Source organism: Ornithodoros turicata, chromosome 7 (genome assembly GCF_037126465.1).
Source record: "Ornithodoros turicata isolate Travis chromosome 7, ASM3712646v1, whole genome shotgun sequence".
In the NCBI taxonomy this organism is placed as follows: Eukaryota; Metazoa; Arthropoda; class Arachnida; order Ixodida; family Argasidae; genus Ornithodoros; species Ornithodoros turicata.
In genome coordinates this window covers 25,778,676-25,798,063 of record NC_088207.1, presented here as the reverse complement: position 1 = coordinate 25,798,063, position 19,388 = coordinate 25,778,676, and the positions used below count along the sequence as shown (strand labels likewise).

The window sequence follows — 19,388 nt, the reverse complement described above, 5'->3', positions numbered from 1 at the left end:
CTAGCATACCTTGCCATTAAGCATAACTAGGGAGTGACTTTTTCGGGTTAAATAGCTTTCTCAGATTCGGGGGGTAAAAATCGGGCGCTATTTTTGAATCTGTAATTCGGGGAGGAATCGGGCGATAATTGTGCCTTCGGGTGTTATCGGGTGTTTTTGTTTCTCCTCTTGTCTATTAAGTCCTTTCGTAATCTCTCTTTTTTGTTTTTTATTGTTGTTGTTGTTGTTTTTTCTTTTTATGCGCGATCGTGATCTTCTAGCGGTACTCCCTGAAGGCATAGACAGTGTTGACAAAAATTGGTGTATTGCTGGGAACCTAAGTGACCCATTGTTACATGCATTACATGTGGCGACCTTTGTTCGTCTTCAGTGGAAACGTCACATGAGGATTTCATAGTGACTGGAATACGGGGAGAAATCTGATTGAACCCGAACTGGTCGGAGGTCAGTTTCAGGGGGAATAACCGGGTAGAATCGGGTTTAACCCGAAAAAATCACTCCCTAAGCATAACAGAGTTGAATGAGCCATTTCCTCTGGAACCCATGTCACTAATTAATAAATAATAGAAGCACCAATTTCAAAGGTGCTTGCTACTGTTGTCCGTTCTTTTTTTCTTCTATCTCTAGAAGTGTTTGTAGGGAAAAAAGGGCTGTAATTCTTGAATCGGTGAGGCTGGCTAAAGTGCGGTACGTTTGTCCTCCCCTTAGGCGATTTCATGGTGGTTCTACTGTGCCCTTGTTGTGGGGGGGAGCACTCAGTTGTGCTTATCTGAGAATAAACCAGCCAAGGTCGTTGATGTCGTCATGCGAGTTATTTACACTGCTGACCGGAGGGTCGATATATCTTACAGGCATTTTTGGCATCCCCAGCTCCTCTCGCACAGCCTTAAACCCTCCAAAATTTCCTTGTATAAATACATTTTACATGAATATATACAACAAAAGCTAGCAGATGTGGTGCTCAGACAAGCCAGTGAGTAGAAGTTTTTTTAACAGTGTGTGGCATGTGTCGTTCTATTAGGCTTTTTTTTCTTTCTACAGAATGTTATTAAATCAATATACTCTTTGAACTTAAGCTTGCTTCCCCTATGTGGAGAGTTACCCCATAGGTACAGCTTGGGACAAAAGTTTACGGAACACGGCACTGGCGTATTTCTTCATCGGAGCGGCCCCCTGCCAGCTACCAGGAAGAAATCGAATAAGAAACGGGTGACTGGCTATTCTATCCATCCCTCAGTATCTGTGTCCGCTGCTGGGTGTCGCCTCAATGGAGAAATGAGACCTGTTGTGTGAACTTTTGTCCCAAGCTGTACTTGCCTCCAGGTGCATTGTAGACATTCACTTCTTATTCATTGTGATGTGACACTGCAATCACAGCCCATTGGTCCAGTTTCCCAACAGTCCTTGGAACGTTCATATTTCATACATTCAATTTAACTGGCCCACATTTTTTTTGAAGATGGTAGGGTCTGTGGAGCAGGTAAATTACTGGTAGCACTTCAGCCTTGCTCTTCTAGAGGGATGGCACCTTCCTTGTGACATACTTCAGACGTGATGCCATGTCTTCATGACATGACAAACTTCAAATAACTTCATCACTACAGCAGGGAAATTTTGTACAGTCAAACTCCTTTATAGCGAACACCTTTTTAACGAAAATACCACTACAGCAAATTTTTTTGCGGTCCCGCTGGAGCCCTGTAGGTCCAATAATGGACATCCTTTTTATCGGAAATACCTTTACTGCAAATTTTTTTTGCTGTCCCGAGTTTTGTTGTAAAGGAGTTTGACTGTATGAGCAATTGCCATCAACTCTATGACATCGTCTACATCTGCATCAAATGTAATAATATTTCACCACATTGCACAGACGGCGAAATATCCAATGCCGTTTGTTATACAAAAGCAACAGCAATACAACAAGTTTTGTAACAAAACAGAACTACTTTATTTTGTCTCTACATAACTTCTAACTAGACCAAGTAGTTTTGATGCCAAGCCATACTGGACAGGGCAACAAGCGTCACAAATAAAATGTGACAATATGTAAATACTCTCACTCAACAGCTGTAATTTGTCAGGCCATATAAAGCAGTGCAACAAAGAGTCTCAAAAGATAACAATGCGATTGGTAAAATGCAGCCAATCGGGGTACTTCCTCCGAGATAATATACTGTAAAATCTCAATTTGGTTTCATACATGGTGCTGAAGTAAAACGTCACATAGAAAACATTGCTCTCTCTCTCTCTACTACTTTAATAGGAACTTTGCAATATTTTCGTACACTACAAACGTGATGGCCGTCGCCGGTGTCACCCTCAACAGATTGGGCACGAGGCCTTTGTAAAAGCCCCTGTAGCCCTCGTATTTCCACGTCTTTGCTATGCAATTCCAAATGCCGTTGTAGTGACTATGCTGATCCTGCAACCTAGCTCTAATAACTTGGTAAGGATAAGTAGCTGTCGTTGCGAACAACTTCGACACTGCTGCGAAGGCGAGGTACTCTAACGTGCCCATTTTTTGCATCCCAACGTCATTGTAATATTTGGCATGGTACTGTTTCATTTCTTCGTAAGCCATAAACTGCAGCGCTCCGTGCGACACACCGAATATGCCTGGCACAAATCCTTTGTACAGACCGGCTATGCCTTCTTGCTTGAAGATTTTCATGAAAGCTTGCGCCATGCTTGGGTACCGACGCGGCTCATTGCTGTACTGCAGGCACATCCTCGTCTTTATCACCCAAATGGGGTTCGTCATTGTGAGGGTGAGCACCCCGGCTTCGGCAGCGGCCAGCATGTGCTGATTGGGCCCTAACGTTGGAGATGCCGATCGTGATGCCATTTGTGACTTAATTGCATTGTAAAAATAAAAGTAGAAACCCCACGAGGCTCCTGCTCCAAAGCAGTTTGGGCTGATGCCTCGGTAGAAGCCTACGAGGCCCTCTTCTTTGAAGATTGTCCTCACGGCGTGTAGAAAACCACGGTATTGTGGGCGACTAGAAAGCACACCGTCGTTCACGGCAAGGCGGATTTTGAGCAGATCAAACGGATGCACTGCAAGTGTTGAGGCTACTCCACCTGACACACCGGCGACCAAATACTCGTATTTCACGTGTTTGAAGAAGGATAAGAAGTTCGAGGACGAGTCTCCATTATCCGACATACCGGGGATGGTCGTCATGAGTGCGTCGTTGGAGCATCAACCGCTAGACCCCGCCGATCACACCAACTATATTGTAACCCAAATTCATGCCAAAGAGAAACCGTGCCATCATCACGCAACCCGGTGCAAGGACTGATAACTCTCTGATAACACTGAATTTCGAGTTTCTACGACATTTCCGTCTGCACAAACGAAACGACCTTGCAAATCGCGCAACAGCGTTGCCCGGATTAGGTATTGGATTTGAGCCATGGATAGGGGCCAATATACGAGCCACGCTTCTCAATAGCGATTGGTTGAAGTGGACAAAACCGCGCAACGTAACAAAAGAGGAGGAGGAATCAAGAAGCCCTCTCACTCCTCACGGGAATATGATCTCAGTTTTTCAGCCAATCGGCGCCCGCAGACGATTCCAAGCTCATGCTTTCTTGGCGAGTTTTGTTTCCTCTTGTGTTTTCTAGCGACCATTACGTGATTATACATTATACCATGCTTTAATAATGAACAACGTTAAGTTGCTGCACCTTGCACAGAGAGACGACGTCGATGGACTGAAGGCAGTTGAAACAGAGCTGTCCACCGAAGCTAGTGGACGCGGCTTATACGAAGTATGCTACGAGAAGTCGGGGGATACTCTTGCTCACGTTGCAGCACGGAGCGGCTCGGTGCGTGTTTTAAGGTTCGCATACGTATTGAATATTCTCAACATGACCTTCTGTGGCGACAAGAAGTGCAAGGGAATAAGGACAACCTGAGGACGCGTCCACGTTACGCAACCACAAACCGTGTTTCTAATCTCGAAGGTGCCGATGCCCACGCTGTTGAGCTGTTCAACATCGAATTCATCCGACATGGTTCCAAAGCAAGTTACTCAAATGCATCTACAGGATGTGACACGAATCTCTCAAAATGTTTTCCACCTGACTTGGATCCGTTATGCCACTTAAATGTGAAAGGAAATTTTGCAAATCTATGTGAACCTTCATTCCGCCAAACATAAAAATCGCCGCCAAATCGTCACCGCGAATACCGAAACTGATCCTGCTCTGACATCATGCGGGCGTCTCCGCCAGTGAGGAGGCGCGAGACAGATTCACTGCTTGCGACCACCAATGGGAATGTCCATAGCTTTCGCCCCTCTGACGTCAGAGCTTCGACGCGTGCGTGTTCTGAGGTTTAGTACTGCCCAAGTACAAGACATCAGAAAAATTATTTTTTTCGTCCGTACTCTGGTGCAGTGGTTTACCCAGAATTTCATCAGGTATGTGACATCAGCGGTGCGTCGGGCTCCACAAGAGGGGGGCGAGGTCACAACATGCAGGCCACTCCTATGTATTCTTATGCTCTTTGACAAAATATTATGCAATCACACAAAATTTTAGGGGGGTGTCTCCAAGGTCTTTTGTTTTGGGGAAGGGGGGGGGGGGGGGTTAGGGGTGTCTGGATAAATCACTGCTCTGGTGTGCAGTACAGTGCATGCATGATGTAATGAATTTCGTTCGTAGAAGTGTCACAATCTATACATACGTTAGTGAATGACATGGCATTTTTTGTAAAAGTTCGCAGTGAAGAGACAAAAGAGAAGAACAGTGTTTACTCTATTGAGGAACATCTCTGAGCTTGCGCACCTTTGCGTCGTGATTCACTTTTCAGGGAGGCTTTATATGCTATCCTCGTAATGTAGAACGGAGTTGAAATGGGAAAGGTATATATATACGCTTTGCCAATATGTCACTACTATTACATACCACCAACCTCTACTTTAATCCACTGAGCCATCCGAGCTTTAATGTTGCAAGAAAATGTTTTACGGTCTGTGTCCCGTGTGCCGCTAATTCGTATTTGCACGTCTGCAGTTTAAAGGATTATATGCCATGCTTCGAACTTTCTCGTCTTCAGAATGTGCTGACTTCCGTAAAAGTCGAAAGAGGTCAATTTAAGACATAGAACAACAAAAACAACAACAACAGCTTTATTTGAATGATGATGAGTGAGGAGTTTCATCGCCAGGGGCGATATTCTGCCCCATTGCTGGCGGTAATGTGATGAAATGGAATAATGGGTCGCCTCAGAGTGAGGACCGAAGTAATACGGTGTCCCGTACAACTTTACGTACAACTTTTACAACCTTGTGAAATTTTCACGGGCAGTCTTACATTGTCACAGGCAACTGAGCTCACAAACATGACTTACGCTATAGGTATCTTTTAGAAGATCTGAAATCAATACAGCTGTTGGAATGTGCAAACCTGGATGGGAAGAGACCCCTTCATGAAGCAGCGCAGGCATCGCAGCCAGAAGCATTGAAGCTTCTGCTTCATCTTGGAGCACAAGTGGATAGCCTGAAGCGAGCAGACTGGTACGTCGCTTTGAGTGTGATTCATGGGGTTTCCACGTGGCTGTTATTCCTTCAAGGACTCCCCTGATGCTTGCTTGCACGAAATCTGACCTGGTTACGATACAGCTACTCATCAGAGCCGGTGCGAGTGTGGCTTTGAAAAACAAGGATGGCTGGACCCCATTTCACATTGCTTGCAGGTAGGCATATCAACTACAGTCAAACTCCCTTACAACGAAACTCAGGGGACAGCCAAAAAAATTTGCAGTAAAGGTATTTTCGTTAAAAAGGATGTCCATTATTGGACCTATAGGGACCGCAAAAAAATTTGCTGTAGTGGCATTTTCGTTAAAAAGGTGTTCGCTATAAAGGAGTTTGACTGTATACTTTTGTTAATTACTGGAATTTCACAAGTTAACATAATTTCATAAGTGCAGAGTTGTTGTTGTTGTGATGTTTTTTTTGGCACCACTTAAAAATCTGAGCAAAGTTGCATCATGCAGCTCACTGCACATGAAAGAACGTCAACGTGGATAGGGCCTGTTATGCACGTACAATGGCATAGTGTTTGATTAGATAAAATTAGTTTTTTAAACTTGTTATTCTTTGATTGACTGGAGGTCCGCTATGCTTTGCCTTTTTTGCTTTCAAACTACACAGTGCAGGATTTAATGTATACTGTAATTTGTTCCTCACTTCTTTCTGAGGTGTGGTCACTTTCTATTTCTGTGTGTTTTCTCCTTCATTTGTGTTCCTCTGTCTAGAATGACTTCTCGAGTTATCTTGCGTCATTAGTGTAAGAAAGAAATATTTTAACTGTTAGGGAGGGTCACTACGACATCATTCTCTACCTGTTAAACACATTCCCGGACGCCTGGAAAAATTGCAGCACCAATGGGAGGACACCTCTACACACTGCAGGTGGGATTGAACATTGCATGCCTTGGACATTTCAAAATAGGATGTTAAAAATTTTAAACCACTAACCTCAATGCATAAAGGCCGCATGGAGCAAGCACCATCTTCTTTTATATCATGCCATGGCATGACAAGGGGTAGTGTGGTTGTATAATGCCTAGTGCCTGATATTTGTGCACCACAATTTCTAATGTGCCATCTGGCCTTAAGGGGGCACTATAATGCAAAAATTTCTCCTTGCGGAATGAAAGATGCCGTCACCTTGACACAAACACAAAAGGAATGGGATGCATCCATCTCGTCGTTCGTGATTTATAGGTGAAAGAAACTGCAATCTATGCTTTTTTTCTCCGTCTCAGTTGTGGAGAGGGCTTCAATTGGTCTCCTCAGATGATCTCCCGTGATGATTGGACAAGTCGTTGGCGGAGACGAATGAGAGTGTGCTGCATATTGTCAGCCTTCTTGAGAAGGAGAGCGTAAATTGCAGTTTCTTTTTCTGACAAATCACGATCGGCACAACTGATTAATCCCCAATGTTGGTGTCAAGGTAATGGTGCGTTTCATACTGCGAGGAGAAATTGTTGCACTTTAGTGTCCCTTTAATACAAGGTGTCTCAAGTAACATGCAGCAGGATTTAAAGAGAGACTGAGCGCTCTACACAAATGAAACCGACTGAGCGTTGTTGGCAGACATTTATCCTAGTCACCAGCATTTTTTCATTATGCCTAATCAATTAATTAGATTAGGTTAATTAGCCAACTTTTAAAACATTGAAGGTGTCAAGTGGAAGGTTACGCTATGAATGCTAGGCGCATTGTCACATGGTGTTTCTCTTGTATCTCGCTGACTTCCTTTTACTGCCTTGGTTTCGGTCCTGGGCTCACTTGCGTAGCAAAATGTGATGGGTGTCTTAAAGAACACGCTGGTTTGAGGATCTTAAGAAGATAGTGGCTTTAAATAATGACTGGGTCCTGTTCTCATATTTCCCCACCTCAAACTTAACTAAAAATTACACTAATTACCACCTGCAAAAGTGGCATCTGTGTTGCTTTCTTTTATACAGGGTGTTTCACCTAACGTGATAAAAAAATTCTAACTTGCGACGTACTTGCCGGAGGATTGTGGGACTTTCAGCAATTACCTTCTGGAAACTTTTGCCACCATTAGGGAAGGCTTTGGACAATTTCTAATTGCAAAAAATTTATTTTTTTCAGTTGATCTTTGAAAATTGCCAAGCGAAGCTCACTTTTTTTTAACAGAAATAGGAAGTCCTCCACGGACAACCACAGACCCAACAAAAACTATGCACAGTATCGCAACAGAAACAGTCGAAAAAAATTAGTAAATATTACGCTCTAGCCCCGCCTGCTCGATTGTCGCAAAGAAGAGCGCACTGAAGATGCGGGGAGAGGAGGAAGTGTTCCCGCCTCTTGTTTTACCTTTCTTTTCCCCGCTTTGACTTTGATGCTGGGGACAACCGATTTATCACAAAGAAAACGAAACAACAGTCTTATCACAAAGAAGGCAAAACAAATGAAGGCGGGGACACTTCCTCCCCTAGATGCGCATTTTGAGCGCGCTTCTTTGCGAAAATCAAACAGACGAGGTTAAAGCGTAATTTTTACTAATTTTTTTCAGCTATTTCTGTTGCGATACTGTGCATAGTTTTTGTTGGGTCTGTGGTTATCCGTGGAGGACTTCATATTTCTGTAAAAAAAAGTGAGGTTCGCTTGGATATTTTCAAAGTTCCATTGGCAAAAATAAATTTCCCGCAATTAAAAATTCTCCAAAGCTTTCCTCAATGGTGGCAAAAGTTTCCAGAAGGTGACTGCCGAAAGTCTCACAATCCTCCGGCGAGTACATCGCCAGTTAGAATTTTTTATTAAGTTAGGTGAAACACCCTGTATACAAATCTGTATTTAGAACTGTATCTGTATCTGTATTTATATAACAAATATAGTTTATAAAAGGGATGATTCTAAGGGATGTTTTATAAGGGATGACTTCTAGGGATGTTTTATTGTGCAGATTTTTACTTTGTTCATCACGGCAAAAGCATCTGTACCTTTCTTTAGCTCGATACTTTGTTTTTTCAGTTGTGCAGGGAGGCCATGCTCCCTAATTGTTGAGATAACTTGACGCATTGAGAAAAGGAAGAGGAACGGGTTTAATGCACCATGGGGAGCACCGTGCGCCCCGCTGTCCAATAAGTGCATTCCGCTTACTTTTCTCGATGCATCAGGTTATCTCGACAGTCAGCAAGCATAGCCTCCCAGGTAAACGGAGACATGGCTGTGCCGGGAACAAACTGTGTTTGTACTTTATCACAGCATTCTTGTGACAGCATTGCACAGACATCTCAACTGTGTGGAGCTGCTGTGCACGAACTGTGGTTATGAGCCTGATGAGGTGGACTCTTGTGGGACAACGCCGTTCATGGATGCAGCCAGAGTCGATGACATTCAAGTCATGGACTGCATCAGCAATCACCACGATGTGAGATGCTTGTTATGATGTCCGTAGTACACAATACAATACGTAGCGAGAAACTATGGACTAATTACTTTCAGATAAAATACACTTTCTGATAAATATTTGTTATCTAATGCATAGCATCAAACACCCATTTTGAATTTGATGTATTGCAGATTGACATTTTGAAGGCTGACATTGTAGGACGTAACAGCCTGCATCTAGCCGCACAAGCAGGTGCTCTCTCTGCCATTGACCACCTGATCACTCGCTACAGGCTTGATGTTAACACTCTTACAACAACAAAGCAGAATGCATTACACTTAGCGGCTAAGGTGAGTACCGATTTCAGAGGTCAGTAAAAGAAAGACATCACATTTGGCATACTTCCTTGTGTGTATGCATCTTTCATTTGAGCTCATCGTTATATAGGGTGTCTCAACCTAAGGTGCACCAAGATTTTGAAAAAGACGGAGTGCTCTACATGCACGACACCGACTGAATGTTGTTAACAGTTGTGTATCGTAGTTGCCAGTATTTTTCGTTGCCCCTAATTAATTACATAATGCTAACTAACTGATTTTTTCTATAATGAATTAAGGGCAAAGGTGCCAATTAGGTATGACAGGTATATACCATGTTTGCATGCATGCACAGGGGTTTAGACACCTGTTACTATCAGGGTGTCGAACCGCAAAAAATACGGGTTCGGTTCGGGTTCGGGTTCGCGTTGTTTTGATTTCGTTCCGGTTCGGCCACACCAAGAATCGAACCGGTTCAACGCTTCCGTTTTATATGTTCCATAAAACTGCTTTTATCAGGAAATGCGTGGCTAATAGCTTACTGCTGTTGTCTGCATTGACGTCTCTAGCGGTGAGGTAGCCCTTTAGCGAGAGAAATGAGGAATGGATGAACACTTATTGCAAATAGAGTCCACGCTGTTGAAGCGGTGTAGTCCTGCTACTTTCTGTTCCCAAAATCTCTCTTTTCACACGCACAGTGCCAGCAAGATACACTTAAAGGAAGCCTAATACGATGGACAGCGTAATATAGACGACAGTACTAGCCGGCATACTGCCTTCGCAACGTGAATCTATCTGAAACCGTACTGAAGCATGTCGAAAATAAGCCTGCCAGCCTTACTCTGTCCGAGCTCACAGCAGTGTACTAGTTAATCCACAACACAAAGGCAATATGTCACGACACAACTGCACTACCAATAAGCAGAACTACATTTACTTTTCAAGCCACGACCAATCAAACAGGCACCGTTCTGCGTACGCTCCTTCTCCACTTCTCATGTTTCTGACTTGTTTAATTTGTACTGCTCACATGTAAAGGGAAATCTTGGGCGCTTATTTGAGCGCATATTCGTCCTGTAGAGCTACATAACTGGCCTACTCCATTCCTGTTTCCTTCGTCCGCGTGGCAGCTCGTCTCTGAAGAGTAGATGCCGCACCGCGTGCGTGGGGCGCTAGCCGCGGCGCTCACAAGGACAACTGCGCTTCAACATGTTAAAAAGACGCTGAAAGTATACTTACTATACGTCGTCGTCTCACTGCTAGGTGAAAATTTCTGAAATCCATGATATAGGCGCGTGATGATGATACGAATGTGTCTTCGTTCGGGGATAAAGAGGAACTCTTATGCTGACTTCTTTTATGTCCGAACCGTTTTGCGAACCGGTTACCGCTATTATTTTTTACGGTTCTGCTCCGGTTCGGGTTCAACAGTGTCATGAAAATTTCGGTTCGGGTTCGGGTTCGGTTCCGGCAAAAATAACGGTTCGGGTACGGTTTTCGGTTCGGGTTCGGGTTCGGTTCGACACCCTGGTTACTATAGTAGGTGGCACGGACAACCTTTTTCCAGCATCCACACATAAAATGGCATTATTGATACACATAATTGCTTTCAACGTGCCGCAATAACAACAAGTGATCCACTTTACCGAAAGCTGTCAGCTTCCTTTGTCCCAAGACATTCCTAGCAGTCCCAATGCCTACGTGCACGTCTGGGGACTAGAAGTGGTGTTTTGGTAGAATGCTCTCACTACCCTTGATGCAATTTTTCCAGAAATACAATACTACTGGTCATTTAGCAGTGGTGACCGATCTTTAGTTCTATATGTGACCGTTATATGTAGGGCCTGACTTTTTAGGGTTAAACCCGTATCCGCCCGATATTTACCCCCCGAACAAAATCTGTAAAATTCGGGTTTAACCCGAATCTACCCGAAAACATCCGGGTCGCGTGGCACACTCATAAGTGTGCATTAAAATAAAGTTTGATAACATTGCTAAACATTAGTTCCATGTTAAGACAAATTTTTATTAAACAAAAAAAAATCACCCGAATGCACCCGAATTCCTGACGACAGAATATGCCATAACGGGATTTAACCCGAATACACCCGAATTTTCGAATGAAAAATATCACCCGATATTTACCCCCCGAATTTGGCCAAAAATAAAACCCGAAAAAGTCAGGCCCTAGTTATATGCAGTTAGTTATGTAAATACGTAATGCGTTTATAAAGCAACAACGTAACTATGGTAATAAACTATGAACTTCATGTTCAGTGTTTGAATCACAGGAAGGCCAAGAAGCTGCCATCAGTCTCTTACTACAACTTGGATGCAATGCCAGACAAATGGATCACAAAGGTAGAAAAGGTACAGAAATTTTGACATCCTATAGAATGAAAGTCACAATAACTACGGTAATTGTTGTGCTTCTGCTTGCATGATGAAAGTGCTCTACGATATGTTGCCTAGAAAAAAATGCATCAGTAGTGCAGAAATGAAGTTGGTCAAGTGCCTATTTCACCTTGCTGTGATGCATGCTTACGACACTGACATCATGTATCTTTGTAATGAATAATCAGTCTTTGCTCTATATTTCAGCTGCTGATGTTGCGAGGGCAGTCAACCATAATTCTTGTGCTGACATTTTGTCTAAAGCTGAGATGGACAATGCATTTGTAAAATAAAAAGTGCTAACACTGTGCCACAAAAATTGCATTGCTGCCATATCCATGTTGACAGGTTGTGCCACATAAAAATACATGTCACACTTGGTAGCGTTAAGTTTTTGTACAGATGCGGAGCGTGCTTACTAGGAAATGGAAAATTTGTACTTCTGATGAATATTAAAGTAAAAGAATAAGCCCTTATACTTTTCCTGGCATAAATACAGGTGCTTATTCAAAGTATTTCTGTAACCATGTAAAAACAATTGTAATAAGAAAGGCATGGTACGGAAAAATATATTAGAATACAATTTTGCCACATACTACCAGTAACTTTATCAAATCGTGCATAAAAGAAACTTAATTTCTTGAATTGCACTTGGGGATTTGCCAAGTATCCCGAACTTTTTGTTGCCAGAAACAGAAAGCATATGCCAAATTTGTCCCATTCCATTAACAAAATCCATTCTCTACCACAATGGCAATAGCTGAACAACAAACAAGCAAAAAAAATCAAGGGCTTCCTCTGAGAAGTCAGCGAGGTTCAGGGTGTAGATTTTGCTTTGGTGACTTTTAATTTAACCCTACACCAAAATGTAGCGCCAAATTTATATGGATTTTTTGAAGTGTAATGGCCAGTTCTCACTTGGCGACGCCCGACGCGGCGTCGTGAGCGGGCGGCGAAAGTAGACGCGCATTTCCGCCGCCCCGTCAGCGCGCACAATTTTCATGTTCCCACCACAGTGGCCTTCCTTCGTCCAAGCAGACGAAAAATCGGGGGCGTGGCCTCTCTGTGCCACCTAATTGGTCGCCAGCTGTCGTTCTCGGCAGCTCTCGCCGACGTCGTGAAAGATGTTAGGCAAGGCAGTTTTTTTGGGGCCCGACGTCTCTCCTCTCCCGACTCCGGAAATGCGCGTCTATTTCCGCCGCCCGCTCACGACGCCGTGTCGGGCGTCGCCAAGTGAGAACTGGCCCTAAGCCACATAAACGATCGGAAAGCCGTAACCCAAGCATCATGTCAAATGTAGTCCAATGTTGGCCCAAATTTGGCCAGCCAAAGTGGCCATACATGGAACAAGTTTGGCTGTACAGCACATTTCCGGTTTGGGATCGGTTCCTTAGCCAAAATGGCCTAAGATCGGATTTCATTTGGGTGGCCAACAGCTGCCCAAATATATTCCCCATGTTTGGATTTGCATATATAAAATACGTTTTTTTTTGTTTGTTTGTGCGCTATTCATTTTTCTTCAGTGTGGTAAGCCAGATGAATGGCTGACTACAAGGACTTCAGCGCCACTGGCGCCCGTCTTCAAAGTATGGCTAGCGTGAGTGCCTATCAACGCCACCTAGATACAGAAGGCCTGCTTATTGCCTCCTCGCCCTTCTTCGCTACGTGGACATATAAGGTACGTTCGATTAGGCCTGCACTGCCTTGGAGCGAACCTTGCCGCCAACACTGAGCAGGCGGACCTCGCTCTTCTTCCTCTACCTACGTCACCCCCCCCCCCCCCCCCCCCCCCGTAGACCTGTGCGCCGATGCCACTTTGACCGGCGGCGGCGTAAAGCCGGTTTCGCAGCGGCGCGAGGGCGTAAATGCGCAAGCGGTCCACAAGCGTACGCTGGTGGCCCGCGAGGTGTATACTGTCTAGACTACAGTCGAAGGCACATCCTAAAAATGTTCCACTTTTTATTTGAAAAAAAGAAAAAGTCTAACCGTAACAAATTTATCACAAACAATATATCTACTTCGATCACATTTTGACTAAAACAAGCCGTGACAGAGCGTACTCTGTGCACAGTAACATGGTTGCACACTCGTTGTACCCTCAGAGGGAATTTTTACAGAGGGCATAGTTGTCATGCACAAAAAACAACCCGGCCAGCGGGGGGATGAGGGGCAACGGCCCCCTTGCCCCCCTTCGCGATGCCCATGGGGATCAACCTAATACTATCACGAATGAATGAAAACAACAACAATAGTAATGACAGTATAAGAGCCACAAAACTCGAGCGTTTTCTACATGTCTCCTTTTACCAATTGTTTTGCATTCTTTCAGCAACGATGAGAAGATTTTCATGTACCAACATACTCACTTATCGAAGGGCTTATCCCCATCCTTCTCTTTTGCGTTTGTCAGGCACTCATCGCAGAAGAAACCAGAGCAAATCTTCCACGTCTTGTCACCGTCTTGCAAAACTAAGGTGGCAAAGTAGCGCCACACCGCGCTCGTTTTAAATGCACTTTAGCTCTTATCAATAGAGAACAACGACACGCGCTTCAAAAACGGAGTTCAGTTTCTGATGCCATGACAGTTCAATAGTCGTGAGGCCAACACCGGCAGAAGTGCGCGAAACTACTTTGAGCTTCCCGCTCCGCAGCGGAACCGATCGGAACACGGAACGCGCGCGTGATATCGGCGCGCCGGGGTGGCGCCAGCGCGCGGAGAAATGGTGGCTGCGCGGCGCGGCGCGGCGGCGCACAAGTCTGCCCCCCCCCCGCCCCCTGCACTGCCTGAACCAGTTCCGGTGGTGCTGCACTCGCCCGTTCGTTTCGCCAGTGCAGCCGAGCGCCCCCTGCACCGTCTCGTTCGTCTCAAACCAGTGCACGCCAAGTGTAGCCCTAGTGTAAGGAAACTCTGCACTCCCACAGGGGTCAGTTCAAAGGAGTGCAGAGTAATGGCGGCAATGGCAGCAGACGACACAAGGCAAATAATGGTCAATGTAAATTCTCGAACGTATCCCGTGAGAGCCGGAAGAGACGTTTGAATTCGAAGTCGAAATAACGATTCACTACGATGAAAGTCACTGAAAAGGCTAGCCAGCTGTAGGACTCGAACCCACATCTTCTGGATTGCCGGTCCAGGGCTCTACCAATTGGGCTAAGCTAACACGCCTATTCAGCGACTTCCAGAGCGCGTCATCACTACAGGGTGCGTATTCACTACAGTTTCGGTGTACATTGGTACACGGTTCCTGTCAGTTCGCAGAAGATTCAACGCTATTACGGTTACCAGATCGTCGAATTCTTCGTCCTCGCTGTCAGAATCCACAAGTTCCATGGCTGTTTGCACAATTGTTGAACAGTTCATCGTGTTCGAAATTAAAAAGCAACAATGCACATATGATTGAAATGTCACACGCTTTCTTACAATCCTGCCTGCAAGTTCTTACAAGGCCTGCACTAGCGCTGCACTGAGATATCGGTTTCGCGGCGTCACTAGTGTTGCACCGTTGAACTGGAGCTGGCCTAGTGCTGCGCTAGTTCGGAACTGGCCCTGCACCGCCCGGAACTGGTTCAGTTAGTGCAGGCCTAATCGAACGTACCTATAAAGTCAGACTTCGTCCGCTACTGCCGAGATTCCCCGTTCTGCGAATTCATGAACCCGCAAATGATTGCACCTTTCGAACCTGCAGATTTAGATCTGGAGTCAAAATGTGGAACACTCTTTTGAGAAAGGCATGGGGCTCGCAGACGACGGCGGTTCGTCTCCATGGCTACGACTGCCGAAAGCACGTTCGTGATTGGTCACGGCCATTGAAAACACGATCCTGATTGACTGACCCTTAGTTGTTACGTCACGTCGACGAGTTCCCAGCAAACCACATATATCTCAGCGATATCCCAGTAACATCGCGGCGTGGATGTTCGGATATCACAGGGATTTGCCCAGAGAGCCCGTAGAAGTCTTCTGTGCATCCATAGGACTAGCAAAAGACCCACCTTTGTACGTTTCAGGAACGTCCCATAAATATCGCGACAGGATATTCGGACGTTCAGAGGATATTCCCGATTGCATGCTTCTTGTTAATATCGTTTAGAATATTAAAGTGGTTTATGCTGAAATTCGCCCAAAATGCAACAAGATAGCATAACATTTCTTTTATTGTACCACACACAATTTTTTGCAGTGTGTCGCGCAGCATTTTATAACATAGTTATGTGTGCACGAACTCAAAACCTGTCACGCTCAGCTTCTTACTTCCCCAATCGGAACGAGAATTGCCCTGTCCCCGATTCACTTCCCGTTCCCGTCCACTTTTGTTGCAATAAAACATAACGATAGCAAAACTAATAACACACTAATGATTCACATCGGCATTTTGAACGTTCGTTTTGCCTACAGTTTCGGATTACAACTGTAAGTCCGTCGAACACAAACGTCGGGGGGCGCCCAAACTTCGCAGAGACCAGAAAACACACGACCACTTCGCAGCTTCGAAAAGAGACGACTATTTTATTTACAAAAAGAAGGGAGAGACAGAGGCACTAGAAACAGTGACCAGATGCGCCTGTCGGAAGACGTTGCTTTGGGTATCAGATTACACTGACCCATTCGGGGAAAGAGGGGTGCAGGTGCAGCGCCCCATAAATAACATGAACTGGTTGACAAGCCCGCGTGGCTCACATGAACAGTAAAAAAACACAGTTCGACTGGCATCGTCAACAACATTCTCCATTACGTTGCTACACGTTGTGATATTCGCCACACAAGTATGCCTTGCTCACACACACAAATTCCTAGCTTGTTTTACGCACAACCGCAAGGAGAACATTTATATTGTTTGCTGCAGGATTCATTCTTGTTTGGCACAAACGGAGACGGATTCTTCGAGAAGCACAACCACGAGCACTAGTGTATGCACATCGTACCATCGTATATCCCGCTCCAAAGCGGTGGAGTGGATTGTAGTGGATGGGATTGCGTTCGTGGTCTGTGACCGGTCTCCAGCTGTAGAGCGCTTACCAACTCTTGTGCAGACAAACAGTATCGGACTTGCTCAACATCAGGTATCTCGTACAACACAGCTAGCTTTGTCTATGTAGGTCTAGAAAGGCACCATATGTTTTATGCTTTGTTCCCGTGTGCCACACTATACTCCACGTTCTGTCGACACCGCCACGAATTGGCTTCATGATGAGTATGGACCAGGTTTATCAGAGGTAATGATGCGCTTAGTACTTAATAATGATTTTTTTTGTTACGTGCCCAAGAACACCCTCGAGGGCCTTGGTGTTGGCACAAGTTGGGCGAGTTTCACAAATGGAAAACTTTACCTCTAGATACCTCTTTGCGTTGAACGGGAAGGGATACAGAAAAAAATATCGCATGACAGCGAGTTTATGAGGGAGCTTTACAAGTTACTCACAGGTTCAGCGGTACGTGGTGTATATTTAGGGACATGGGTCGTGTGTTTTTTAGTGAGTTTGTTGTATTCTTGTGGGGCCTTTTAACGACGTTGTGGTGTGTGCTTTATTGTGATCCTGTCTGGACGGGGGTTTGGTCCCCTTTTGCAGGACACTTAAATAAACTAGTCCACCGTGTAGATCTGTCCGTCGGCTTATAGAACCACGTGACAGTGACCACGTGACGAAAACTTTGCCGCCGCCGATGGCCCTATGAAAGCTACAGCATTTAAACGAGTTTTGCACAATGCTCAAACATGCAGCCAATTTTCGTACGACATCTGTAAACATCGTTGTAAATGTTCAGCGAGGAAGGTACTTCGCTGGCGAGTATTGTTGCGTTTGGAGCCGATAGTATCATGTTGTAGAGCATTTCCAGTACTGCATACGTAGTTTTCCCCGATCACCAAAGGCAGTCTGTTACAGCTCCCCGTTACAACGTGCTCACGCGCCGCCATCATAGCGATCCAAGCGCGCCGTGAATGAAGAAGACCGTTCCGTTTTGCTCAGCGGCCCCGCGGTCGGACGCGCGACGGCTTCATATACTACTACTTTTACTCTCGTGATAACAGTCCTTGGACAAGCATCGTTCTTCTGCCATACATACATTTTAATCTTCAAACTAAGAACAGCTTAATCGTGTCCTGCGGTAACTGTCTTGCAGCGGTCCGTTTTCCACTCGCACAATAACTGTATTGGCGTGAGGGTAGCACGCGGTGCATTTAGGGAGGGCTGGACCCAATCCGCATCAGCTCTTCTGCAGTTTTGGACATCATTTCGTATACTTGTTGACCACTCATCAGAATTGTGGTGGGCATTGACAAAGCTATGGCACGCTCCTCTTCAAGCTGGTTGATGAGGTCCCTTTTGCAGAACCGTTCCAGGACACTGCAGCACACTGCGTCACCCATAATGTTCACCATCGTCACGAGTCTGTCTCTGGAAAATGAATGTCTTGTGTTTAGGAGCACGGCTATCGTTGAGAAGGTACACACTACAACGGTGTCTGCGCACAGGAGGAGGCAGTGGCGGATCTAAGAGGGGGGGGGGGGATCCCCCTGTTACGGGCTTCGACAAAGAAACCGCTCCCCCCAAAGCGAGGATCTGGATCCGTCCCTGGGAGGAGGCCACGCAACTGTCCAGATTGGGTGAACTCATCGATCAAACAAGATGTGCTGAAGCGACGCTCATCCAATCGATACCAGTTCGGAACCGAACCATTGATGAGGCGGCCCTCGCGAACAGTGCAAGGGGGAAGCTAGAAGGACGGGCTTTCCGTTCCGACTTTTCGGCTTGCATGGTGTTTTCAATCCGGTGGTGGTCTCTTTAGTGCTTCTGACGGCAGCTACGTACCAACCACGGTGATAGCTAGGAAGCTACCCGTATAGAGACCTGGGTACACGCAAAACCTCTCAGCACAGAAGTAGTAGTCTACGTTATGTGACTAGGCGCTAATTATTGATTAAGCGAAACTGTGGCTACTGGGTTACGGAAAGGAAGCAGCAGACTATGGTTAGCTAGGAGACTAGCCAGAAAGAGGTAGAAATTCTAGCTCACCACAAGTAGACGGTAGCCATGATGATGATGATGATAATGTACCTATAATTTCCTCTCCTGAATAATGTGATTTAGCGCTAACTCACGTCTCCCCTATAAACTATTGACGGATATTGTCCAGGTCTCGTAGTAGGTCGTGTCCTCGCTATCACTGTGATTGAACGAGCTAGGACAAGGAGAAACTCCCGAACGGTGATTCAGCATAGCCTTGCGGCCGATACCCCTGCCCCTTTTCATTTCAGCACGCTAATTATCATTAAAGCCAAGCGAGGTGCCAGTTGGTACGTGTAGCTGTCCTGCAATGATGACCTCACTTGACGATAACCTCGTTATCAACTGGAGATGTAGCATCTTGCCTCGGCACGCAACCCCATGAGGCTATGGCCTTTATGCAAACTCCACTCGCTCAGGGTCAGAAAGCCTCGTGACGACAGCTTCTTGGGCTTCCCGAGTGAACAATACAAACCACGGGACTCTCCATCGCGGCTACAATTCGAGCACGCCTAATCCTCAATGGCTTTGGCAAACTCGGCAATATTGAGTTTTAGTAGACCGTTTTTGCATCTTCGATACGATACCCACTACGGCTTTTGTCTCGTGGCGCATGCGCGACGCTAGCGGAGCTTCGCTAGCGTATCGCCGGTACGGATCTCCTCGAGGAATAGCGTACCGTGTTATCGGAGACATCACGCGGATTGCGGGACTCTGCGAGGAAAAGAAGAAGACTAGGCAAACTATGCGAGAAGCAAGATGGAAGTGCGGACTCCCGTAGCATTTTGATGC

General features: G+C 45.5%; 3 protein-coding genes across 7 annotated transcripts in view; 1 reads left to right on the top strand and 2 right to left on the bottom strand.

Annotated features, from left to right (window-relative positions):
- Window positions 1-2,241: 2,241 nt before the first annotated feature.
- LOC135400695 (solute carrier family 25 member 32-like) lies at window positions 2,242-3,416 on the bottom strand. Its single transcript, XM_064632541.1, has one exon. It carries the CDS (start codon window positions 3,182-3,184, stop codon window positions 2,252-2,254), a length of 933 nt encoding a protein of 310 aa, XP_064488611.1. The 5' UTR covers window positions 3,185-3,416; the 3' UTR covers window positions 2,242-2,251.
- On the top strand, window positions 2,902-11,900 carry LOC135400694 (ankyrin repeat domain-containing protein 16-like). Of its 2 annotated transcripts, none has more exons than XM_064632539.1 (8): window positions 2,902-3,845; window positions 5,367-5,525; window positions 5,582-5,704; window positions 6,328-6,425; window positions 8,768-8,919; window positions 9,072-9,230; window positions 11,489-11,567; window positions 11,799-11,900. In XM_064632539.1, exons 1-8 carry the CDS (start codon window positions 3,667-3,669, stop codon window positions 11,882-11,884), a joined length of 1,035 nt encoding a protein of 344 aa, XP_064488609.1. In that variant the 5' UTR covers window positions 2,902-3,666; the 3' UTR covers window positions 11,885-11,900. The 2 variants fall into 2 exon arrangements, with proteins under 2 accessions (XP_064488609.1, XP_064488610.1); XM_064632540.1 differs by having other exon boundaries at window positions 3,753-4,427.
- Window positions 11,901-17,637: 5,737 nt separating this feature from the next.
- Window positions 17,638-19,388, bottom strand: part of LOC135400691 (excitatory amino acid transporter-like) — an 86,155-nt gene continuing 84,404 nt past the window's right edge. For all 4 annotated transcript variants that reach the window (XM_064632528.1, XM_064632531.1, XM_064632530.1 and 1 more), the window contains one exon: window positions 17,638-17,987. In XM_064632528.1, the coding sequence (XP_064488598.1) occupies window positions 17,771-17,987 (217 nt within the window). In that variant the 3' untranslated portion in view covers window positions 17,638-17,770. The remainder of the gene's footprint in view (window positions 17,988-19,388) is intronic.

Excerpts from the sequence above, each read along its gene's own strand:
- LOC135400695 (XM_064632541.1), bottom strand. The coding sequence starts at position 3,184 with ATGACGACCATCCCCGGTATGTCGGATAATGGAGACTCGTCCTCGAAC.
- LOC135400694 (XM_064632539.1), top strand. The coding sequence starts at position 3,667 with ATGAACAACGTTAAGTTGCTGCACCTTGCACAGAGAGACGACGTCGAT. Across the intron at positions 5,705-6,327 it reads CCATTTCACATTGCTTGCAG|GGAGGGTCACTACGACATCA; the intron begins GTAGGCATATCA and ends TTTAACTGTTAG. Across the intron at positions 6,426-8,767 it reads GACACCTCTACACACTGCAG|CATTGCACAGACATCTCAAC; the intron begins GTGGGATTGAAC and ends TTCTTGTGACAG.